A 26,576-nucleotide genomic window follows, 5' to 3' on the forward strand; every position below is an offset into this window, starting at 1 on the left:
TATTTTTGTGAATTAGAGCAAATTTGTTTGCTAATCTAGCCACCTGTTGCCACATCCCCATGTGTCTCTCATCCAGGTATGATTCAATCTCCTTTGGGACACACCTTTTATTTTCCTCAATTAATATTCATTCTCAAAATCTGTCAAAATCATTGTTCATTCCTTTTGAGGCGCACTAATGGTCAAAACATTCAGATTGCTTCAGCGCAAAATCCATATAGGATTGATTCCATGTTTTCACCAAGCTGCTAAATTTTTGTCTATATGCTTCTGGAACCAACTCATAAGATTTCAATACAGCTTGTTTTACGGTATCATATTTGCCACTTGCTCTTTAGTCAAGCTAGAGGATGTAATTTGTGCTTTTCCTGTCAATGCTCCAAAGAGCATTGGAGGCCACTTTTATTTTGGCCATCTTGAGCTCTCAGCGACCTTTTCAAAAAGCTGAAAATATGTATCTATATCTTCCTCATACAAAGGACGAACTAGATGTACCTCTCTACTAGCTAAAAACCTCTCCCCAGGAGTTGCAGCCTCAATCCTCTTACTTCTCTCCATCTCCATTTTTAACTTCTTTAATGGAAAGTCTTTCCCTTTTAATATCCTCCTTTCATTTTTCACCCTCCTCTAAATCATATTTCCTCCATTTCTCAGCCTCCTGTGCCTCATTTTGTTGTTTCTGCAAGTCAAAGTTCCATCTCTCTTTTTTCCAACACCCTCTGTTTCTCTTTCCTCTTCCACACTCAGTTTCTCCAATTGCATTTAAAAGATCTATTCTCTGGAAAGCTTTCTAAGTCTTTCTCAACAAAATTTCCTTCACTTATATAATATATCCTCTCTATTTGTATTTTCCACATCCAATGCTTAACATGCCAGTTTTAATGGCTTAGATATAGCCATCAGTTCCTCTTTCTCTTGCTCTGCAGCTCTGCAGGTGATGGTTGTGACAAAAATGTTTCAACCTCCATTGCTGCTGTTTTTTCACACACAAGCTTTAAATTGGCTTGGAAAAAAAAACAAATTGACTAATAAATCACAAAAATTCCAATCTTCAAATCCTAAAGGACGAATCCCCATAAAATGTTACAAGTTCAGAGGATCCCAAACTCCAGCAGCAATAGATATGCACCATGACAAAGGGTTACTTAAACAAAAGTTGCTTTTAATGATCTTTGAACATGAAAATGGAAGCAAACTTTAACTTATCTCTATTGACTCCACTTAACCTACTGAAACCCCTTCTAATGCTAAGTGCACATGTGTGTAATGTGTGGGTAAGTTCAGCAAAGTCTAATATCACTGGTTGCAGGCAATTTTTGTACTGTGCACAAAAGTTAACATTAATAAAGTTCACCAGGCTTTGGTGCTGAACAGGTAAATGGTAACCACTCAGAAGGGTTCTTGTTGGCTTTCAGAGAGAAAGTTTTCTTTCCTTCAGATCACCACAGAGTTCCTTTTTGTTTCTCCTATTCCAAGGGAAACACCAGTCCTCTCCTTTGACCAGGCCGTCTTCCAAAGCTTGCCAGCTTGTCCCTCTGGAACCGATGTCTGTGTCTCTCTCCTCTCTCTCTCTCCTGACAGCAGAGCCTGTTTCTTTCTGCTCTCTGCCTGGAAAGATCACATGACCTTCCAGATAGTAAGTTCTGTTCTCCAAAGCTGCTCCACACTGTTGTTACATTTGTTGCCTTTTCAGTCATGAGTCTGAGTCCTCTTGCAAAAGCTCCTGTAAAGATTGTTTTAAAGTGTTTGTGTGTCATCTGCTCTAACAAACCTTTCCCAATTTATCTCCCAGACACCTCTATATACTCTGTCATAATATCAACTTTGAACTTTTTAATATAACACCCTCTTTCTCCTAATCCGATTATTAAGCACTTAACATTAAAAGTAGCAAAATTTAAATTAGCCATAAAAAGTTATATTTACCTCCCACATAGATGGCAAAGCATATTCACCCCCCCCCCCCATGGCCCCATTACAAACATGTATAAAGATCTCAAAGAAATAGGAAGAAAAATCCCATAAATCCCCCCCCAAAAAAAATGCTACAACAATATAAGTGTAGTACCCCCTCAATTAAGTTGGTAGAGGATTGTTATGAAGCTGGGTATTTTATTTCATTTCAAAGGATGAAGGAGAAATATAAAATTTCTCCAAATACCCTGTGCACTTCTTATCAAGTTAGAGCATTACTGTTGGATAATTTTGGGCATTTGTTACAGTTGCCTTGGCGGTCTAAATTTGAAAGTTTACTTACTGAAGGGGGCAAGAGAGGATTTATATCTGAGATGTATGCTTTATTACAGAATGAAATGCCTAAGCCAATAATTCATAAATCTAAATTAAAATGGAAAAATATTTATCTATATCTATTTCTCAAGATGATTGGATGGCTATAAGTAAAGATATTATTGTGACAGAGTATATAGAAATGTTTTTGGGAGATAAATTGGGAAAGGTTTGTTAGAGTAGGTTATATACAAACATTTTAAAACAGATCTTAGTTGAAGTACTGGAACTCTGCTAATGCTAGACATAATGGCTTCTCACAGCTTTTGCAAGAGCTTTGAAGAGTGCTCAAGTGACTTTACTAATGGATTGTTGTTTACCAAAGGCAATAGATGAAAGAGATTGTTGGTGTCGCATATTGTCTGCAGAAGACCTTGCTATTCTAAGAGGGTCATGTGATTTTGTAAGCAGGGTTTCTGAGAGAGAAAGACACACACACAGATCATTTGACAGTGTTGTAGCCGGTAGAGCAACTGGGTCTGGAACAGGACAAGCTGACAAGAAGCCCCATTTGGAAGATGGCCTAGTCAAAGCCTTTGTGGTTCATGCAAGAGGAGAGGACTGGCTGCCTAATGTTTCACTTGGAATAAGGGAAACAAAAAGGAACTCTTTGGTGACCTGAAAGAAAGAGGTTATCATCTGGAGAACCCTGACAGGGCAAGTTTCATTAGCAAGACGCTGAGGTGATTGATGGAAGTACATCAGTTGTGGATGTCCTGGAACAACATATCTCTCTCTCTGAAAACCGATAAGAACCTTTCTGAGCTGTAACCATTTACCTTTTGAGCACCAAAGCCTGGTGAACTTTATGCATGTTAAATTCTGTGCACAGTTTAAGAATTGCTTGCAACCTGTGAACTTGGAGGAATGAGAAGTGAGATTGGACTGTGAACCAAAGAACTTTTCGGAACTTACACACACATTACAAATATATGCACATAGAATTAGAAGGGAGTTAAGCTAGGTTAGGTAAGTTAATAGTGATAAGTTAATGTTTGATCTTGTTTTCATGTTTAAAGATAATGAAAAGCAACTTTTGATTAAGTAACCATTTGTCTTGGTAAATATCTATTGCTGCTGGGTTTTGGGGTCCTCTGGGCTCGTTATAGTATGACTAAAATTGTGAATGTAAGATATAAATTGGTTCATTATAACTTTATTCATCAGTTATATTTAACTCCTGAAAAGTTAAGGAAATATAAGTTTGTTTCTTCTGATTTATGCAAGATGGCTCTTTCTTTCTTATTTGAGAGAGTGAAACTTTCTGGAATAGAATTAAGGAGCTTTTAGAAGGCTTATTTAAAATTAAAATTTTGCTTATCATATGGTATTTGTATTGGGATATAGTAAGAAATTGAGTTTAGAATTAAAATTAGATAAGTCTAAAATTGCTTTTTTGAGATTGGCTCTTGCTGTAGCTAGAAAATATTTGGAAATTATGTGGAAAAATGAGACTGATTTGAGTGTTCAACGATGCCATTTGTATTCCATTAGAAAAAAATGTACTATTTACATAATAATTATCCTTTCTTTGTTAAAGTTTGGAGCCCGAATACGAGCTATATGGGTTTGAATTTGTAATAGTTTTTTTCCCACGGTCGTTGAGGTTGCACTAAACCATGGCAATAGTTGATGGATGTAAGTTGATCTCCTCTTCTATTTTGTTTCTTTCTTTTAGGGTAGATTAGAGGGGTGTTGGGAGGGGTGGCTTAGAGTTGGGGTGGGGGATTATATGAGACAAATATTGTGTAGTATGTATGTACTTGTATTTTGATTGCATGATTTATTTTGATTAATAAATCAAATTGAAAAACAAAGAGGGTGTAAACACATACTGCTATTGGTCCTGTTTAGCGTGATGTGACTGGGTTATACTGTGTGTGGAGAGTGTAAACACTTACTGGTATCGGCCGTGTTCACCCCGATGTGACTAGGTTTTACTGTGTGTAAGTTGCTGGTATCAGTCATGTAAAGCCCAATGTAATGGGTTGTACTGTGTGTGAGAGAGTAAACAGATAGTGGTATCGGTCGTGTTAACTCTGATGTAACTGGGTTGTACTGTGTGTGTAAGAATGTAAAAAGTTACTGATATTGGTCATGTTAACCCCAAAGTGATTGGGTTGTACTGTGTGTGTGAGAGTTGTTACAATGTGAGAGGGTTGTACTATGTGTTTGACAGTCTTAACACTTAACTGGTATTGGTCATGTTCAACCTGATGTGACTGGGTTTGAGAGTGTCAACATTTACTGATATCAGTTGTGTTAAGCCCAATGTGACTGGGTTGTACTGTGTGTGTGAGAATGTAAACATTTACTTGTATCGGTCATGTTAAGCTCGATGTGACTGGATTGTACTGTGTCTATCAGTGTGTAAACACTTACTGGTATCGGTTGTGTTAAGCCTGGTGTAACTGGGTTGTACTGCTTGTTTGAGAGTGTAAACAGTTATTGGAATAGGTCGTGTTAAGCCAGATGTGACTGGGTTGCACTGTGTGTGTGAGAGAGTTGTTATGAGCCCAGAGAACCCCAAAACCCAGCAGCATTAGAAATTTATCAAGACATATAGTTAGTTAAACAAAAGTTGCTTTTAATTTTCTTTAAACATAAAAACAGGATTGAATAGTACTTAGTACTATTAACTTAACACCCCCACCCCCTCTAATTCTAAATGCATGTGTTTGTAATGTGTATATTTTCTGGAAAGTTCTTTGTTTCACAGTTCAGTCTCACTCCTCACTCCTCCAATTCTTATACTGTGCGCAAAATTTAACATTTATGAATTTTCAGCAGGCTCTGGTGCATAAATTTAAATGGTTTTTTTTGTTGGTTTCAGAGAGTGATATTTGTTGCTCGTTGAACACACACAAACTGATTCCTCCAATCAGTCACTTCGGTTTCTTGCCGAAGAAACTTTCCCCATCATCTGTTTTCCAACTAATAACCTCTTATTCTGGGTCACCACAGCGTTCTTTTTGTCCCCAATTTCAGGAGAGGGTTTTACACAGCTTGAACTCGGAACTCACAACCCATCTTCAAAAGCGGGTCTTAAACAAGCCTGCTAACTTGCCATGTTGCAGTCTTAAAAAGCTACTACTGAACTGTAAAAACGACCTCCCTCTAAAAAAAAATCCTATTTGTTCTTTCCTCTTGCTCTGCTTTTAAAAACCAGAACTCGTTGCATTTCTCCAAACCAAATCTTTGAAAGATCTTTATCAGCACTTGAGGAGGGTGAAAATAAGAGGACTATTTGCACTTACTTTTTTAAATTCTTTCCCAAAGCAGTTTCATTGTCAGCGCTAAGCTGGGTTCATTTGGCGAGGCTAGTCCGCCACTCATTTTGGATCTCCCGGAGTTTGCGCTGAAGGTGGCTGCATGTGAGACGGAAGGCTCGTTTTTTCTCTGGCCAGGAAGGCTTTGCAAGGTGAGCCTGGTGGGCAGCTCGCTTCTTTGCCAGCAGCTCCTGGATTTCCTGCTTGTTTTCGTCAGAAGCCCAGTACCTCTTCAGTGGATTGCAGTATGGCCATTTTCAGCTGATCCCAGAGGGTTTCAGGAGACGTGTCCGTGAGGCAGTTTGCATCCTCGAGCTTTGCTTGGAGATTTGCCTGGAAGTTTCCTGTCACTGTGTCTGACTGCATGTTTCCAACATTGAACTTCTTTCTGGGGGCTCCACTGTTCTTGAACTTTGGCTTGAAGTGAAGTGAAAAGTGGCAAAGCAGCAGGTATGGATGGAATCCCCCCCAGAGGTCTGGAAGGCTGGCGGCAAAGCTCTGCATACCAAACTGCATGAGTTTTTCATGCTCTGCTGGGACCAAGGAAAGCTGCCTCAGGACCTTCATGATGCCATCATCATCACCCTGTACAAAAACAAAGGCAAGAAATCAGACTGCTCAAACTACAGGGGAATCACGCTGCTCTCCATTGCAGGCAAAATCTTCGCTAGGATTCTCCTTAATAGACTAATGCGTAGTGTCGCCGAAAATGTCCTCCCAGAATCACAGTGTGGCTTTCGCGCAAACAGAGGAACTACTGACATGGTCTTTGCCCTCAGACAGCTCCAAGAAAAGTGCAGAGAACAAAACAAAGGACTCTACATCACCTCTGTTGATCTCACCAAAGCCTTTGACACCATGAGCAGGAAAGGGCTTTGGTAAATACTAGAGCGCCTCGGATGCCCCCCCCAAGTTCCTCAACATGGTTATCCAACTGCACGAAAACCAACAAGGTCGGGTCAGATACAGCAATGAGCTCTCTGAACCCTTCTCTATTGACAACGGCATGAAGCAAGGCTGCGTCCTCACCCAACCCTCTTTACTATCTTCTTCAGCATGATGCTGAAACAAGCCATGAAAGACCTCAACAATGAAGACTATGTTTACATCCAGTACCGCACGGATGGCAGTCTCTTCAATCTGAGGCGCCTGCAAGCTCACACCAAGACACAAGAGCAACTTGTCCGTGAACTACACTTTACAGACGATGCCACTTTAGTTGCCCATTCAGAACCAACTCTCCAGCGCATGACGTCCTGTTTTGCGGAAACTGCCAAAATGTTTGGCCTGGAAGTCAGCCTGAAGAAAACTGAGTTCCTCCATCAGCCAGCTCCCCTCCATGACCACCAGGCCCCCCCACATCTCCATTGGGCACACTGAACTCAAAACGGTCAACCAGTTTACCTACCTCGGCTGCACCATTTCATCTGATGCAAGGATCGACAAAGAGATAGACAACAGACTCACCAAGGCAAATAGCACCTTTGGAAGACTACACAAAAGAGACTGGAAAAACAACCAGCTGAAGAAACACACAAAGATCAGCATGTACAGAGCCGTTGTCATACCCACGCTCCTGTTCGACTCCGAATCATGGGTCCTCTCCCGGTATCACCTACGGCTCCTAAAAAGCTTCCATCAGTGCTGTCTCGGCTCCATCCTCAGCATTCATTGGAATGACTTCATCACCAACATCGAAGTACTCGAGCTGGCAGAGTCCGCAAGCATCGAATCCATGCTGCTGAAGACCCAACTGCGCTTGGTGGGTCACGTCTCCAGAATGGAGGACCATCGCCTTCCCAAGATCGTGTTCTATGGCGAGCTCTCCATAGGCCACCGAGACAGAGGTACACCAAAGAAGAGGTACAAGGACTGCTCAAAGAAATCTCTTGGTGCCTGCCACATTGACCACCGCCAGTGGACTGATATCACCTCCAACCGTGCATTTTGGTGCCTCACAGTTCGGCGGGCAGCAGCCTCCTTTGAAGAAGACCGCAGAGCCCACCTCACTGACAAAAGACAAAGGAGGAAAAACCCAACACCCAACCCCAACCAACCAATTTTCCCTTGCAACCGCTGCAACTGTGCCTGCCTGTCCCGAATCGGACTTGTCAGTCACCAACGAGCCTGCAGCAGACGTGGACATACCCCTCCATAAATCTTTGTCTGCGAAGCCAAGCCAAAGAATTCAGAAACAGAGGATTGTGGTTAATAAATATCACAATGGATTCATGAGTTGTACCCAGATACTCCTCAAAATTCGACAGAGAAAGTATTATGGACAGTTTTTTTTCAATAGTGGATAGTTCCTTTGATGAACATACAATTTTTTTGATAAGTAGGCAACTGGATGGTCAATTTCATTATACTTTTGTAACAAAACTGCACCTTCTTCCCCCTCACTGACATCCACTGCTAAAGAAAATGGTCTGTCAAATCAGGACATTTTAAAACAGGGTAATGGCATAACCTCTCCTTTAAATTTTTTAAAGCTCTCTGACAAAATTTTGTCCACACAAATTTCTCCCCTTTCTTCAAAAGATTGGTTAAAGGAAGAGCAACCTCAGCATAATTTCTGCAAAATTTCCTATAATATCCTGCCATTCCTAAAAACTTCTCATTGCTTTCTTGCCATTGGGAATAGGAAATTCAGAAATTCCATTCACCATAACTTGAATAGGTGTAACTTTACCATGACCTAAGTATGTCACAGTAACATGTCCAAATTCACTTTTATCTAATTTGACAGTTAAGTTTGCCTTGAATAATCTTGCAAACAATTTGTCTAATTCCTTCAATGTTCTTTCCATGTGTGACCAAGTCATCAATATAAGCATTTTTATGCGGTAACCCTTGGATTACCAAATCAATCATCCTTTGGAATGTTGCAGGCACATTTTTCATGCCAAAGGGTAGCACATTATATTCATTTAAACCAGATGGTGTCACAAATGCAGAAATAATCCTTCCACTTTCTGTTAGTGGTAACACCAGTAACCCTTCAACAAATCCACCTTAGTAAGAAAATTAGATTTACCAATTTGATCAATACAATCATCAAGTCTAGGAATCGGATAAGCATCTGTTTTAGTTACTGAATTAACCTTTCTCTAATCTGTACAGAACCTAACATTTCCATCTGTTTTAGGTACGAGAACACAAGGAGAACTCCAATCTGGGTTTGAACGTCTGGGTTTTTCAACTTCCTGATCCACGATTATATTTTTCTGAATGTTTACTCTATGTGGGTGTTGTTTTATTGTCTTGCTTCTCCCACAACCACTTCATGATACCTCTAACTCATATATCCTCCATTTTTAGCACATCAAGAAAAATTTGGCTTATTTCGAAAGGAACTGCTTCAGCTGATTCTGTTCTGGTGATTTAAGATGGGCTAACTTTTTCTTCATATTTTCCAAAACTGTTTGGTTAGACAGGTGCACGGGAACCATGGTATCTGTAGGGTAACGCTCACAAGATACTGTTTCCATAATTTTATGATCTATAACTTCCTCAACCCTGTCAACTACTGTTATCCTGATAAAAAGGTTTCAACATTTTTAGATGAGAGACCTGAGTTTTATTCCTACGATCTGGAGTGTTTATCACATAATTAACATAATTGAGTTTTGATTTCACTTCAAATGGACCAGAAAAGTTTGCTCTAAGAGGATTTTCATGTCTTAAAATTTCTCACTTGAGTTTTCCTGTTAAATAATCGCTTCATTTTACCCTGCGCTATTTCTAAATTCTCTTGAGCCAATGTCCACATTTTTTGTAACTGATCTTTAAATTTAGAAACATAATTCAGCGAGTCCAACTGTACATCTTCATTAACCCACTGTTCTTTTAATAATATTAAAGGTCCCCTGGAGGCAGGCCCCTCCAGCCCGGGTAAGAAACCTGCATAGGAGAAGGCCACTCCGATATAAAACCTACGACCCAAGGACCTCGCTGCCACGTCCCAGCTTGCTTGGCCACGGCACACGAACCATGGGTGTAAAGGGTGGGGCCAGTACTGCGCGCACTGCACTCCACCTAAAAGCTCCTTTGCGCAGGCCCGAGGACAGGTCCACGTCCTCCCCCTCAACGTCCCCCCCCTCCACGTCCTCCCCCTCCACGTCCTCCCCCTCCACGTCCTCCCCCTCAAAAGATGCTCACAAACTCAAGCTAGCATGCTGGAACATCAGAACCATGCTAGACAAGACTGACAGCCACCGACCTGAACGTCGGTCTGCCCTCATTGCACATGAACTCCTCAGACTTGACATCGACATAGCCGCTCTCAGTGAAGTCCGCCTGGCAGATGTAGGCAGCCTCCAAGAACGCGGCGCGGGCTACACACTCTACTGGTCTGGCAAGCCTTCGGATGAACGACGCCTATCTGGTGTAGGCTTCATGGTCAAGAGCTTCATTGCCTCCAAACTCGAAAACCTTCCGACAGGCCTCTCGGACCGAATCATGTCCATGCGACTCCCACTTCAAAACAAGCGTCACATCACCCTCATCAGTGTCTATGCTCCAACCCTCCAGGCGGAACCAGCAGAAAAGAACAAGTTCTACACCGACCTGCGCAACCTCATCCAACGTACCCCTACAGCCGACAAGGTTGTCATCCTGGGCGACTTCAACGCTCGTGTCGGCAAAGACTCAGAAACCTGGCCAGGAATCCTGGGCAAGCATGGCGTCGGCAAGTGCAACGACAATGGGCGCCTCCTGTTGGAGCTCTGCGCAGAACAGCGGCTTGTCATTACAAACACCCTTTTTCAGCAGAGGGACAGCCTTAAGACCACCTGGATGCATCCCCGATCCAAACACTGGCACCTCCTGGACTACATCCTGGTGCGAGAAAGTGACAAACAAGATGTGCTCCACACCAGGGTCATGCCTAGCGCGGAATGCCACACTGACCACCGGCTGGTTCGCTGCAAGCTCAACCTTCACTTCAAGCCAAAGCCCAGGAACAATAAAGCCCCCAGAAAGAGGTTCAATGTTGGAAAACTGCAGTCAGACGAAGCGAGAGGAAACTTCCAGGCAAACCTCAAAGCAAAGCTCGACGTTGCAACCCGCCTCACGGACCCGTCCCCTGAAACCCTCTGGGATCAGTTGAAGGCTACCATACTGCAATCCACTGAAGAGGTACTGGGCTTCTCCTCCAGGAAAAACAAGGACTGGTTTGATGAAAACAGCCAGGAAATCCAGGAGCTGCTGGCAAAGAAGCGAGCTGCCCACCAGGCTCACCTTACAAAGCCGTCCTGTCCAGAGAAGAAACAAGCCTTCCGTCGCGCATGCAGCCATCTTCAGCGCAAACTCCGGGAGATCCAAAATGAGTGGTGGACTAGCCTCGCCAAACGAACACAGCTCAGCGCGGACATTGGCGACTTCAGGGGTTTCTACGAGGCTCTAAAGGCTGTGTACGGCCCCTCACCCCAAGTCCAAAGCCCGCTGCGCAGCTCAGACGGCAAAGTCCTCCTCAGCGACAAGATCTCCATCCTCAACCGATGGTCAGAACACTTCCAATCTCTTTTCAGTACCAACCGCTCAGTCCAAGATTCCGCCCTGCTCCAGCTCCCTCAACAGCCCCTAAGGCTAGAGCTGGATGAGGTTCCCACCCTGGATGAGACATATAAGGCAATCGAACAACTGAAAAGTGGCAAAGCAACAGGTATGGATGGAATCCCCCCAGAAGTCTGGAAGGCTGGCGGCAAAACTCTGCATGCCAAACTGCATGAGTTTTTCAAGCTTTGTTGGGACCAAGGTAAACTGCCTCAGGATCTTCGTGATGCCACCATCATCACCCTGTACAAAAACAAAGGCGAGAAATCAGACTGCTCAAACTACAGGGGAATCACGTTGCTCTCCATTGCAGGCAAAATCTTCGCTAGGATTCTACTAAATAGAATAATACCTAGTGTCGCTGAGAATATTCTCCCAGAATCACAGTGCGGCTTTCGCGCAAACAGAGGAACCACTGACATGGTCTTTGCCCTCAGACAGCTCCAAGAAAAGTGCAGAGAACAAAACAAAGGACTCTACATCACCTTTGTTGACCTCACCAAAGCCTTCGACACCGTGAGCAGGAAAGGGCTTTGGCAAATACTAGAGCGCATCGGATGTCCCCCAAAGTTCCTCAACATGATTATCCAACTGCACGAAAACCAACAAGGTCGGGTCAGATACAGCAATGAGCTCTCTGAACCCTTCTCCATTAACAATGGCGTGAAGCAAGGCTGTGTTCTCGCACCAACCCTCTTTTCAATCTTCTTCAGCATGATGCTGAACCAAGCCATGAAAGACCCCAACAATGAAGACGCTGTTTACATCCGGTACCGCACGGATGGCAGTCTCTTCAATCTGAGGCGCCTGCAAGCTCACACCAAGACACAAGAGAAACTTGTCCGTGAACTACTCTTTGCAGATGATGCCGCTTTAGTTGCCCATTCAGAGCCAGCTCTTCAGCGCTTGACGTCCTGCTTTGCGGAAACTGCCAAAATGTTTGGCCTGGAAGTCAGCCTGAAGAAAACTGAGGTCCTCCATCAGCCAGCTCCCCACCATGACTACCAGCCCCCCCACATCTCCATCGGGCACACAAAACTCAAAACGGTCAACCAGTTTACCTATCTCGGCTGCACCATTTCATCAGATGCAAGGATCGACAATGAGATAGACAACAGACTCGCCAAGGCAAATAGCGCCTTTGGAAGACTACACAAAAGAGTCTGGAAAAACAACCAACTGAAAAACCTCACAAAGATAAGCGTATACAGAGCCGTTGTCATACCCACACTCCTGTTCGGCTCCGAATCATGGGTCCTCTACCGGCACCACCTACGGCTCCTAGAACGCTTCCACCAGCGTTGTCTCCGCTCCATCCTCAACATCCATTGGAGCGCTCACACCCCTAACGTCGAGGTACTCGAGATGGCAGAGGTCGACAGCATCGAGTCCACGCTGCTGAAGATCCAGCTGCGCTGGATGGGTCACGTCTCCAGAATGGAGGACCATCGCCTTCCCAAGATCGTATTATATGGCGAGCTCTCCACTGGCCACCGTGACAGAGGTGCATCAAAGAAAAGGTACAAGGACTGCCTAAAGAAATCTCTTGGTGCCTGCCACATTGACCACCGCCAGTGGGCTGATAACGCCTCAAACCGTGCATCTTGGCGCCTCACAGTTTGGCGGGCAGCAGCCTCCTTTGAAGAAGACCGCAGAGCCCACCTCACTGACAAAAGGCAAAGGAGGAAAAACCCAACACCCAACCCCAACCAACCAATTTTCCCTTGCAACCGCTGCAATCGTGTCTGCCTGTCCCGCATCGGACTGGTCAGCCACAAATGAGCCTGCAGCTGACGTGGACTTTTTACCCCCTCCATAAATCTTCGTCCGCGAAGCCAAGCCAAGGAAAGAAAAGAAAGGTCCCCTAACGTGATGTCAAAACACAAATTCAAAAGGGCTGAAACTCCAAGAATCCTGCACAGACTCTCTTGCTGCAATTAACAATAAATAAATACATTCATCCCAATCTTTCCCATTCTCAAGACAATAAATCCTCATCCTATTTTTAAGAGTAGAATGAAATTTTTCCAAAGCTCCCTGAGTTTCAGGATGGTACGCAGATGAAGTGATCTGTTTAATTCCTAACTCATAAATCATCTTCTGAAACAACCTGAAGTTACTTCCTTGATCACTCTAGATCTCTTGAGGTAGCCAAAAAACTGTGAAATTTTTTTCCAAAGCTTTTACCACTGTTTTTGCTTTAATATTCCTCAATGGTATAGCTTCTGGAAATCTGGATGTCGTACATATAATTGTTAATAAGTACTGATTCCCAGCTTTTGTTTTAGGCAGGGGACCCACACAATCCACAATAACCCTAGTGAAAGCTTCCCCAACAACTGGAATAGGTTGCAAGGGTTAGGTTTCCCCACAACTTGACAAAGGTGGCATGTCCGGTACCAATTTACAAAATCTTTTTTCAAACCAGGCCAGAAAAATTGTTTCAAAATTTTATTCATAGTTTTCTTTACACCAAGATGGCCACCCAAAGGTGCACTATGGGCCAAATTTAAAATTTAATTCCAGTAAATTCTGGGATGACCACCTGATGAATCACCACCCACTCTTCATTTGCAGGAACATCATGAGATCTCTATTTCCTCATTAACAATTCACCCTTCCAGTAATAATCACAGGGAATTTTCTTAATCTCCTCCTTATTCACAGCTTTCTCCCTGAAGTCAGCAAGATCAGAATCTGTCTTTTGCTGCTTAATTAACTCTTTCCTTTCCAAAGACAAATCCTGACTCAAATTTAACCTGCTCCTTCTGGACTATTTCAGAAGTACTGGGCAAGTCTCTATCAACTGGATCTTCCTCTGCTCTTATAATTTTCTTAGACAAAGACCTTGTTACAGCACATGCAGGATATATCTCACAATCTTAGTCACCCTCATCCTGAGTAGACCGATTTGTTAATCTCAAAACTGACTCAACTTTATGCTCTGCCAAATCATTCCCCAATAAAAATAAGACTCCTTGCATGGGTAACTTTAAAATAACTCCAACTACCACTGGTTCTTTAACTAATTCTGAATTTAACACTATTTTGTGAAGAGATATTGACTCTACATCCCCACCAATGCCTCTAATCAAAGTTGTCTCTCCTATGTCCATCTTTTGATCAAGAACTAAAACATTCCCTAACAACAGTGACTGGGCTGCCCCAATATCTCTGAGAATTTTAATTGGAATCGAGGAATTTCCATCCTTTACTGAAACCAAGCCCTCTGACACAAAAGGTTTGAATACCTCCATAACATCCTAACTAGGTATGGAACATCTGTTCTCCTTAAATTCAACTGTGTGAATACATGCTTCTGGTAATATCTCTTTTTCTCATCTTTTTTTCAACCCTAAACAATTCACATGACGAGGTTTCTTACAAAAATGACATACAAATCCAGACGTTCTGTCTTTTCCCACCTTACCTTCATCTTTTCTCTTAACAATCTCCCCAGACTTAATTTCAAGCTTACTAGTTTTCTCCACAATAAGCTTCTGAACAGGCTTACTAATCTGTTCCACATTAACCCTCTGAAAAGGCTTACTTTTCTGAAATTTATTTTTGTGAATCAGGGCATAATCATCTGCTATCCTAGCCATTTGTTCCCATGTCTTTCTCTTTCAGGTATAATTTGATCTCATTTGGAACACAACTTTTAATTTCCTCAATTTATATTAATTCTCTTAAACTATTGAAATCATTATTTATTCCTTATAAGATTGGTTTCATGTTTTCACCAAACTCCTAAATTTTTATCTATGTGCTTCTGGAACCAACTCATAAGCTTTCAATACTGCTTGTTTATCATAATTTGTCACTTGCTCTGCAGTCAAGCTAGAGTATGTAATTTGTGCTTTTCCTTTCAATACACTTTGGAGCATAAGAGGCTATTTTTCTTATGGCCATCTTGAGCTCTCAGCAACCTTTTCAAAAAGCTGAAAATATGTTTCTATATCTCCCTCATCAAAAGGAGGAACTAGATGTACCTCTCTACTAGCCAAAAACCTCTCCCTAGGAGTTACAGCCTCAATTATCTTAACTCTCTCCATCTCAATTTTTAAACTCTCTAATTCAAAGTGTCTCTTTAAATTTGTTCTGTCTTTTTTTGTCTTTCATTATCCTCCCTCCATTTTTAGCTACTTTTCTAACTCATATATCCTCCATTTTTCAATTTCCTCTGCCTCATTTTTTCTTTATCTGCAATTCAAACTCCCATTTCTCTCTTTCTACTTTCACCCTCTTTTTCTCTCTTCTTCCGCCCTCAATTTCTCCAATTCCAATTACAATTCAAAGATCTATCCTCTGGAAAATTGTCTGTCTTTCTCAACAAATTTTCCCTCACCTATATAATATTTGTATTTGTGTTTGTATTTCCTCATCCAACACTTGACTTCAGTCAGCTTTAAGACTATCAGTTCCTCTTTTCTCTTGCTTTGCAGCTCCACAGGTGATGGGTTTATCAAAAATGTACTAACATCCATCTCTGCTATTTTTCCCATAAGAGGCTTTGAATTAGCTTGGAAAAACCAATGAACTAATAAGTCATAAAAACTCCAGAAATTTAAGATCTCAAAACTCCAAATATTTCACTCCAAAACAGATGAGCCCCCACTTGTTACTAGCCCAAAGGACCCTAAACCCAGCAGCAATACAGATTCTCCAAGACAAATGGTTACTTAAACAAAAGCTGCTTTTAATTTTATTTAAACATAAAATAGGATCAAACCTTAACTTATTACTATTAACTATGTAATGTAATGTGTATGTGTTCAGGAAAGTTCTTGAAAAGTTCAGGAAAGATTCACATTTCAATCTTACTTCTTACTCCTCCAAGTTCACCTTGCACTGTTCTATACACAGAATTTAACATTTATGAATCCTCACCAGGCTCTGGTGCTTAAAGTTAAATGGTTACCACTCAGAAAGGTTCTTGTTGGTTTCAGAGAGATATTTGTTGCTTGTTGGACACACACAAACTGATTTACTTCCATCAGTCATTTCAGTGTCTTGCTGAAGAAACTTGCCCATCATGGGTTTTCCAAATGATAATTTCTTCTTTCAGGTCACCACAGAGTTCCTCTTGTTTCCTTTATTTCAGGAGAAACATTCTAACCAGCCATTTCCTCTTGTAAGGACTACAAGGGTTTTGAACAGACTGAACTCAGAACTCACTACCCATCTTCAAAGCTGCCAGCTTGGCATGTTGCTGCCTCAAGAGTTTCTGCAGAACTGACTTCTCTCTTTCTCACACTCACACATACACACACACACTCGCACACACAGAATAATCCTGTTTGTTTCTTCCTCTCTCTGCTTGTAAAAATCAAAAACCTCTTCCAAGACTCTAAACCCCATCTTTGAAAGATCTTATCAGTATCTCTGAGCCTGGACTTTATTTCCCATACACAATAGATCAGCATTCTTCATTGCTTTTGCAAAGCCAACCGGAGCCTCAATGTCTAGCTTTAGCAAAGCTCTTGCATTTTAAATGAGATGTCTATTGTGAAGCATTACTTTGTTTGTGAAGTGACCTGCACTAAACGCCCCCCACAATCTATCTCTTTTAAGACATGAAAGACCATGAACGATTTATCCATAACTATTCTAATATAACAAGTAACTTAGTGTAAACAGTTACTGGAACCGGTCGTGTTAAGCCCGATGTGACTGAGTTGTTCTATGTTCATTAGAGTGTAAACAGTTACTGGTATAGGTCGTGTTAAGCCTGATATGACTGAGTTGTACTGTGTGTGTGAGAATATAAACAGTTACTGGTATCAGATGTGTTAAGCCTGATGTATCTGGGTTGTACTGTGTTGTGTGATTGAGAATACTTGTGTTATCCCTGTTGCGATCCCTTTAACTGTGTGTTTCTGCCTGGAACCAATGTTCTGACCCACGATTCTTTGAAACCACCAAACCATTTCCCTTCCTGCACAACTGTGTCCCACCCAAAATGAAGGTAATATGCCAAAAGCCTTCTTCATGACATGGTCCACCTGAGTGGCCAACTGCAAGGAAAGTGAGAAGAAATCCCCACCTTGATCCAATATCACCAATCTGTGAAGAATACAGGCTGTGCGCTGTGCAGATGGAAGATGGATTTCTGTTCCTCAAGCTTCCATTGGGCTTTATTTTAAGAGTTCAGGAATCACAAAGTGATCCACCAGAGAGAGAATGGGCTGAGGAATTAAAGTGGCTGCAGCAGGAAGCTCAGGGTCCCTGTGGACTGACCGCAGGCATTCTATAAAACAGATGTGGATTTGGTTCTCAAGTGTTTGACAAGACTATGAACACCATTTACTGTATCATACATCAGATTGGATAAAGTGCAACTAAATTGCTATTCACCTGAATGAATTTACCTGCATGACAGATGTCCCAGGAAGGTATCCCTAATGTTGCAGTGTAAGTGTTTAGTGACCAAGACAACATGATCCAAGTTTCATGGCAATGTTGAATGGTGTGTGCCTCTGATGTGGAAGATTCATCAGGAAACAAGGTTGACTCATATTTCAAAGTTACTGGTTGAATTTTAAGAGTGAAAACAAAAGTGCACTTATCTGTGGAAAAATGAATATTACTTTTACATGGCACCTTTCATAACGTTGTGGTGTTAAAAAGAATTTACAGTCAAGGTGATGTCATATGTCATTCTGGGAACATGGCCACCAGCTCACTGACAGTAATCCCAGAAACAGAAACAATGCTTTTGCTTATTGTGTAATAAATAATGGCTAGAATCAGGATATTTTCTCTCCTCTTTTCAGGGTCTGCAGGGACATAAGTTTAGGCATTGACCACTTGATCACTTGCTCTGGAGTAGGAGAGGGAGTTGCTGACCATGACTGCTGGAGCTGGATTGGTTTTTGATTAAATTGATAACATCAAGTTCAAGACTGTTCGTATACAACAAGATGAAACAGTACTTCTCCAGTCCACACATACACACGCAATACACAGCATACACTGTATATACATACAGATAGAATTCAAAATAAATATTGTCAATATTTTGGAATAATTTACTTGGTTACAGGATACTGTTAGTCAATTTCACAGGCTGAGGGAAGAAACTATTTCCCAGCCCAGCAATCCTGATTTGGATACTCCTATGGACCAGTGTTTGGTAGTTTGCATTGACATAGAAAGTATCCATTTTAAACGTAACCATTCTCAGTAGGTTGTAACATGATCTGCTTTCTAAATCAGAGAATGATTGCTTAACATTTTCATAGGATTGTAAAAGTAAACTCTGGGAGTGAGAAAAGCATAATTTAGATGTTTGTTTTTGTTACTGATCATGCAAATCTAAACAGAGTGCTCATGTCTAATCATGAAATCTTGTTCTTTGCAGAACTTGGTCAAAAAGATGAACAAATTCAAGAAAAATGAGAAGTTCTGGAACAAGGTCACATTAACATTGAGGACTCAAGTTTGGATTAGACTGAGAATTTCATGGTAAAAGACGATGGGGAAATACTACAGTAAACAGGAGAGTTATCTAATACTAATCGTTCTTGTTAGAGAAAACAATGTTAGTTTTATTTTCTGTTAACAACTTCTGTTCTAAAATATGGTGTTAGATCTATTTTGCTTCATATTTTAATGAATAAATTTAATTTCCAAATTTAGATTCAAAAGAATGTGAAGTTTTATGGGAAGCATGTAGAAGGTAAATGGAGGGCATTCAAAGGTGAAATTTTAAGGGTACAGGGATAGTATGTTCCTGTTAGGATGAAAGGAAAGGTTAAAAGTTTTGGGGAGCCTTGGTTTACAAGGGTTATTGGAAATATGGTTCAGAAAAAGAGAGAGGCATACAAAAAGTATAGGCAGCATGAAGTAAATAAGATGTTAGAAGAATGCAAAGAATGTAAAAAGAATCTTAAAAAGGAAATTAGAAAGGCTAAGAGGAGATATGAGGTTGTGTTGTCAAGGGTTCTACAGATATACGAGGAGCAAAAGGATAATGAGAGATAAAATTGGTCCCCTAGAGGATGAGTGTGGAGCCAAAGGAGATGGGGGAGATTTTGAACAGTTTTTTTTTCTTCAGTATTTACTAAGGAGAAGGATATTAATCTGTCTAAAGTAAGGGAAATAAGTAGAGAAGTTCTCGAAACGATGATGATTAAAGAAAAGGCATAAGGAAAATAAAGATATTTCCTAGGACTTTGAGGGAGGTTAGTGTAGAAATAATAGGGGCTTTGATGGAGATATTTATAATGTCTTTACTAATAGGAATGGTGCCAAGAGGATTGGATGGTAGCTCATGGGGTTCCATTGTTTAAAAAAAGTGCTAGGAGTAAAGCTAGTAATTATAGGCCTGTAAGTTTGATGTCAGAGGTGGGTAAGTTCACGGAAAGTATTCTAAGATTCTAAGATATCTAGGTCAGGTATCGGACATTAATTTTGGAGAACAAATTGGGTCTAGTGATCATAACTCTGTTAGTTTTCGGGTAGCTTTAGGGAAGATCAAGGAGGGGCCTAAAATTGAGGTTCTGGATTTGAGAAGAGCAAATTTCGAAGGAATGAGAAGGGATTTGGGGAGTATTGAGTGGGACAGGATATTTTCAGGTAAGGATGTAAATGAAAAATGGAGGATATTCAAAAAAGAAATTTTGAGGGTACAGAGTAGATATGTCCCAGTAAGGATCAAAGGAAAGGCTGGAAGTCATAGGGAGGCTTGGTTTTCGAGGAATATTGGAAATTTGGTTAGGAGAAAAAGGGAGGTGTACAAGAGGTATAAAGAGCAGGGAGCTGAGAATTTGAAGGAGAACTACAAGGAGTGTAGAAGGAATCTTAAGAAAGAAATTAGAAAGGCCAAAAAAAAGGCACAAAGAGGCTTTGGCAGACAGAGTAAAAATAAATCCAAAGGGTTTCTATAGGTACATTAAAAGTAAAAGATTAGTGAGGGATAAAATTGGACCCCTTGTAGATAGCGAGGGTAGGCTGAGTGAGAAGTCAGAGGAAATGAGGGAAATTTTGAATGATTTCTTTGCTTCGGTATTCACTAGGGAAAAAAATATTGAACCAGTTGAAGTAAAGAAAAATAGTGGAGAGGTCATGAAGCATATAAGGATAACCTAGGAGGTAGTGATGGCTGTGTTGAAAAAGATAAAGGTGGATAAATCTCCGGGACTGGACAAAATATTCCCAAGGACACTCAGGGACGCTTGTGGACAGATAGTGGGGCCATTAACAGAGATATTTAGGATGTCACTGGCCACAGGGGTAGTGCCAAAGGATTGGAGGGTGGCGCATGTGGTTCCGCTGTTTAAGAAAGGGTCCAAATGTAAACCTGGGAATTATAGGCCTGTGAGTCTGAAATCTGTGGTGGGCAAGTTGATGGAAAGTGTTCTGAGGGATGGTATTTACAAATATTTGGAGGTACAGGGATTGATAGGGAGTAATCAGCATGGTTTTGTCAGGGGTAAATCATGCTTGACAAACCTGATTGAGTTTTTCGAGGGGGTTACAAAAAAGGTTGATGAAGGGAAAGCTGTGGATGTTGTCTATTTAGACTTTAGTAAAGTTTTTGACAAAGTTCCCCACAGGAGGTTAGGAAAAAAGGTGGAGGCATTATGTATAAATAAGGAAGTAGTGAAATGGATTCAGCAATGGTTGGATGGGAGGTGTCAGAGAGTAGTGGTAGAAAATTGTTTGTCCAATTGGAGGCCGGTGACTAGTGGAGTTCCTCAGGGATCGGTCCTGGGTCCACTATTGTTTGTTATATATATTAACGATCTGGAAGTAGGGGTGGAGAATTGGATAAGCAAGTTTGCGGATGATACAAAGATTGGTGGTGTTGTGGACAGTGAGGAAGATTACTGTAGATTAAAAGGTGATTTAGGAAGGCTGGAGGTGTGGGCTGAGAAATGTCTGATGGAATTTAATACAGAAAAGTGTGAGGTGTTACATTTTGGAAAGGCAAATCTAAATAGGTCATATGCATTAAATGGTAGGTTATTGTGATGTGCAAAGCAACAAAGGGATTTAGGAGTGATGGTAAATAGTACCCTCAAGGCTGATACTCAGGTAGATGGGGTGGTGAAGAAGGCATTTGGAATGTTGGCCTTCATAAATCGGAGTATTGAATTCAAGAGTAGGGAGGTTATGATGAAATTGTACAAGGCATTGGTGAGGCCAAATTTGGAGTACTGTGTACAGTTTTGGTCACCAAATTATAGAAAAGATATAAACAAAATAGAGAGAGTGCAGAGAAGGTTCACGAGAATGTTGACAGGATTTCAAGGTTTGAGTTACAGGGAAAGGTTGTGCAGACTAGGGCTTTTTTCTCTGGAGCGTAGAAGATTGAGGGGGAACTTGATAGAGGTGTTTAAGATTTTAAAAGGGACAGACAGAGTAAATGTGGATAGGCTTTTTCAATTAAGAGTGGGGGAGATTCAAACTAGAGGGCATGGTTTAAGATTGAAGGGGAAAATTTATAAGGAGAACATGAGGGGAAATTTCTTTACACAAAGGGTGGTAGGGATGTGGAATGAGCTTCCGGCAGACGTGGTTGAGGCGGGATCATTGGTTACATTTAAGGATAGACTGGATAGTTACATGGAGAGGAGAGGACTTGAGGGGTATGGACCGGGTGCTGGACAGTGGGACTAGGAGGGTGGGGATTTGTTACGGCATGGACTAGTAGGGCCGAACTGGCCTGTTCTGTGCTGTAAGTGGTTATATGGTTATATGGTATTGTAGTGGCTGCTACACTGCTCCTGCAATAACACACACAACGAGACGGATTGAGATCAGTGAGCAGACTCGTTTATTGCAGGCTGCTGGACTGCACTTATACTCCCAGCCCAGACCTGGCTGAGAACCGCGCTGTAGGGTTCTGATGTCACCCGGGAGTCACGTGGTCCCCCTGCACGGGTTTCTGAGCCCCGTGCTGGAAGGAAGGGAAACCCCTGACAGCGCCATTTTGGCCGGCTGCACCGCCGCATGGCTTACAAATGGGGCCAGTTCGCCTGCCTCGTGGTGAGCCACCACAGTATATATAACTAATTGGATAGGCAAGGTTTGATTAGAAACAGTCAGCATGGATTTGTGAGGGGAAGATAATCTTTCACAAACATAATCGAATTTTTTGAGGCAGTTACTAGGAAAGTTGATGAGGGAAGGCAGTGGATGTTGAATATAAATATGATCTTTAGTAAGGCCATTGATAAGGTTCATCAGGGAAGGTTAGATAGGAAGGTTCAATCATTAGGTATTAACATTGAAGTAGTAAAATGGATTCAACAACAGTTGAATGGGAGATGCCAGAGAGTAGTGGTAGAAAACTGTTTGTCAGATTGGAAGCTGGTGACAAGTGGTGTGCCTCAAGGTTCAGTATTGGGTCCATTACTGTTTGTTATATACATTAATGATCTGGACGATGGAGTGGTAAATTGGATTAGTAAGTATGTGGATGATACTAAGATAGGTTATGCTGTGGGTAGTGAAGAAGGGTTTCAAAGCTTCCAGAGGGATTTGGGCCAGTTAGAAGAGTGGGCTGATGGATGGCAGATGGAGTTTAATGCAGTTAAGTGTGAGGTGCTACATTTTGATGGGGTTAATCAAAATAGGACATACATGGTGAATGGTAGGGCATTGAAGAGTGCAGTAGAACAGAGGGATGTAGGAATAATGGTATATAATTCCCTGAAAGTGAAATCACATGTGGATAGGATAGTGAAGAAAGCTTATGGTATGTTGGCCAAGAAAGACTCAGCCACCACATTAAAAGTTGTTAATGCCCTTTAAGGGCAGCATGAGCTCAGTCCCCTCATGCATTGTGATGTCGATTGTGACTCCTCCTGGGCAGGAGACTTGAGGCAGGGAGAAACCCTGACAGCGCCATCTTCCCATGGCTGCCCCACCATGTGGCATTACATGCTCCCCGCCACACAACCCCCCCACCCCCAGAACTGGCTACATGACCCACCGCTTGGGCGGGTGGCCCTAGCATTTGGGCATGGCCGTCTGCACCGGCCGTGATAGGTCTAAGTGAACCGCCTTCAAACGGTCCACGGTGAAAAGTTCATCTTTACCCCCTATGTCCAAAGTAAAGGTCCTGCCAGACCGCTGGAGGACCCATACAAGGGCGATGCAACGGTGCCGTATGTGGGCCACGCTGAACAAATATGAATTCTGCCGAGTCCAGCTCCTTGGGACGATATGTTGGCCGGACATCATGATGAGAGGGAGGCAGGGGGGCTAGCGAGGATAGTTTCTTACAGAGATCTGCCAAAAAGGTTCGCATGCTCGGACGTGACGTTGAGCTCAGGGCCACAGAACTCACTGGGCAGCGACTGCCACGCGCCACAGACCAGTTCCACAGTAGACGCCTGTAGGTCCTCCTTGGGTGCTGTTCTGATGCCGAGGAGGACCTAGGGCAGTTTGTCTGCCTAGCCTGGGCTGGTAAAGCGAGCCATGAGGGCGGATTTCATATGACAATGAAACCTCTCCACCAAACCATTTGCTTGTGGGTGGTAGGCTGTGGTGTGGTGGAGTTTAATCCCCCCCACCAGGAGATTCGCCAGCTGAACCCAGAGCGCGGAGGTGAACTGGGTGCCCCTATCACTGGTGATGTGCGCTGGGACTCCGAACCTAGTGATCCAATGACTGACTATGTTCTTGGTTCACATCTCTGCGGAAGCCTCCGGCCATCTTGTAGTCCAGTCGACTATTGTGAGAAGGTAGTGCGCTTCTCTGGCAGGGGACCTACAACATCAACGTGGATGTGCTGAAATCTCCGCACCGCCGGGTCGAATTGCTGGATTGGGGCCTGCGTATGCAGACCTTGGAGGCCTGGCACCTGGTGCAGTTCCTCGCCATGTTGGCCACCTCCTTTTTGAGCCTGTGCCACACAAACAGCTCTGCCACCATTCACACCAAAGTCTTCACCGAGGGGTGGGCTAGGTCGTGGACTAAGCTGAAAACCCTCGACCTCCACTGCAGTTGGACTACTGGGCGCATCGAGCCAGTGGAGATGTCACAGAGCAGGATATCCGAACTGTTGGGCATCTGAATATCCTGGAACTCGAGGCCAGAGATGGCAGTCCAGAGAACCTGCGTCTCTGTGTCCAGCTTCTGGGCCTGTGCCAACAGTGTATAGTCAAGGCCGGGGGAGAGCGTTGATCACCAGACGAGAGAGTGCATTCACCACGACGTTGTCTTTGCCTGCCCTGTGCCGGATGTCAGTGGTGAACTCCGACATATAGGAGAGGTGGCATTGCTGGAGAGCTGACCATGGATCTTTGGCCATCACGAATGCCTGTGTGAGTGGCTTGTGGTCTGTGAACACCATGAAGGGCCTGCCCTCCAGAAAGTATCGAAAGTGCCGGATGGCCAGGTACAGCGCCAGGAGCTCCCGGTCGAAAGTACTGTACTTGAGCTCCGGCAAGCGCAGCTGTTTGCTAAAGAAGGCCAGCGGGTGCCACTGTCCATTGAGCCACTGCTAAAGTACGCCCCCTACCGCCATGGCTGAGGCGTCCACTGAGAGCGCCATGTATGCTTCCGGGCGTGGGTGCACCATTGGAGTTGCGTTGGTGGGGCCTCATTTGTTGCGGCAAAAGCAGTCTCTGCCTCCTCCGTCCAGGTCAGGACTTTCTTCTTAGCGGCAATCAATGCGAACAGTGGTCGCATGGTGCGGGCGGCGCCGGGGATGAACTGATGATAAAAATTCACCATCCCCATGAACTCCTGCAGGCCCTTGAGGGTGGTTGGCTGGGGGAACTGCTGGACAGCCGTGACCTTCTCTGGCACCGGGGCAGCACTTGCTGTCGAGATGGTGTGCCCCAGGAACTGCAGCGTCTGCTTGGCGAACTGGCACTTGGCCACATTGACCGTGAGGCCAAACTCGGACAGTCTGGCAAACAGGGTACGGAGATGGACCTTGTGCTCTTTGCGGTTGCGATGGCGATAAGGATAACGTTCTGGAAGATAAACATAAAGCCCAAGTCCTTACCCACTGAGTCCATGAAGCGCTCAAAAGTCTGGGCCGCGTTCTTGAGGCTGAAAGGCATATGCAGGAATTCTAAGAGGCCAAAGTGGGTGATGATCGGCGTCTAACCAATGTCTTCGGGGTGGACTGGGATCTGATTATACCCCTGCACCAGATCGAACTTGGAGAAGACTTGCGCGCCGTGCCAAGAAGTCTTGAGTGTGTGGAACCGGGTACCCGTCTGTTGTGGTCGCATCATTCAAATACTGGTAATCGCTGCAGGGTCTCCAGCCGCTGGAGGATTTGGGGATCATGTGGAGAGAGGATGCCCAGGCGCTGTCCAATCGATGGATGATCCCCAATTCCTGCAGCCGGGAAAACTCCTCCTTTTCCAACTGCAGCTTCTCGGGCGGAAGTTGTCTGGGTTTGGAGTGTAGCAGGGGGCCCTGCATGGAGATATGGTGGTATACTCTGTGCTGGGGTAAGGTGGCACTGAGTATGTTTGAATACTCATCCCTGGAAGTGGTGATGGCGGTGATCTAGGGCCTGCAGGCGTTTGTGGCATCAAGGAGCACCGAATTGAAGATGCGAGCATTGACCAGCCTCTTGCACTTCATGTTGACCAATAGTCCATGTGCCCTCAGGAAGTCGGCCCCCAACCCACTGAGGCTAACGCGAATTTTCAGCGGAATTTCTCTTTTGCGATCTGGATCTGCGCCCTGCGGGTACCGAAGGTCTTGATGGCAGAACTGTTGGCTGCCCGCATGGTGGGACCACAAGATCGGATACCTGTCTCGTGAGGTGCAGGACGCAGCTCTGCTCCTGTGTCCATCAGGAAATATCGGCCGGTGGACTTGTCGGTAACGTGAAGGAGGCTATCCACATAGCCAACCATCGCAACCATCAATGGTGGCTGGCCAGGTCATTTCCCCTGGTAGTTACACAGTTGTCAGCACTTATGAGCTTGCGCTCCCCAGTGCTGATGGTAAAAGCACCAGCTGGAATGAGGCTCCTCCGGCTTGTGCTTGGGGGAGTGTTGCGGCCAGCTGGCTCCTGGTCGTGCAACCTGACTGAGGGCTGCTTCATTTTTCCTTGGTGCGCCAGAGAGTGTCCACTCAGGCTACAACTCAGTGTAGATCCGTGAAGTCCTCATCCGCCAGGAGTAGTTGGACGTCCCCGGGCATCTGCTCGAGGAAGATCTGACGGAATAGGAAACAAGGTTTGTGATCCTCCGCCATCGCTAGCATCTCGTCCATCAGGGCCGATGGTGTGCGGTCCCCAAGCCTGTCGAGGTGTAGGAGCCTGGAGGCATGCTGCTGAGGGGAGATCCCGAAAGTGCCAATGAGCAGGTTCTTTTTTTTTTAACAGACATTTTTCTCTTGAATATATACAGTGTCATTTTCTCCCTTTTTTCCCCCTCCCTTCCTTCCCTCCCTCACCCCCTCCCCATTTATTCCAAGTTCAATCTATATGATACATTAAACCCCTGAAACAATGTCATCACTTGATAAAAATAA

General features: G+C 43.5%; 1 protein-coding gene across 6 annotated transcripts in view; it reads left to right on the forward strand.

Annotated features, from left to right (window-relative positions):
- The window catches only part of LOC138740896 (dynein axonemal assembly factor 1-like), a 297,316-nt gene extending 278,550 nt beyond the window's left edge, over nucleotides 1-18,766 (forward strand). For all 6 annotated transcript variants that reach the window (XM_069894183.1, XM_069894219.1, XM_069894191.1 and 3 more), the window contains one exon: nucleotides 18,478-18,766. In XM_069894183.1, the coding sequence (XP_069750284.1) occupies nucleotides 18,478-18,515 (38 nt within the window). In that variant the 3' untranslated portion in view covers nucleotides 18,516-18,766. The remainder of the gene's footprint in view (nucleotides 1-18,477) is intronic.
- Nucleotides 18,767-26,576: the final 7,810 nt, after the last annotated feature.

Source organism: Narcine bancroftii, chromosome 1 (genome assembly GCF_036971445.1).
Source record: "Narcine bancroftii isolate sNarBan1 chromosome 1, sNarBan1.hap1, whole genome shotgun sequence".
NCBI classification, from domain to species: domain Eukaryota; kingdom Metazoa; phylum Chordata; class Chondrichthyes; order Torpediniformes; family Narcinidae; genus Narcine; species Narcine bancroftii.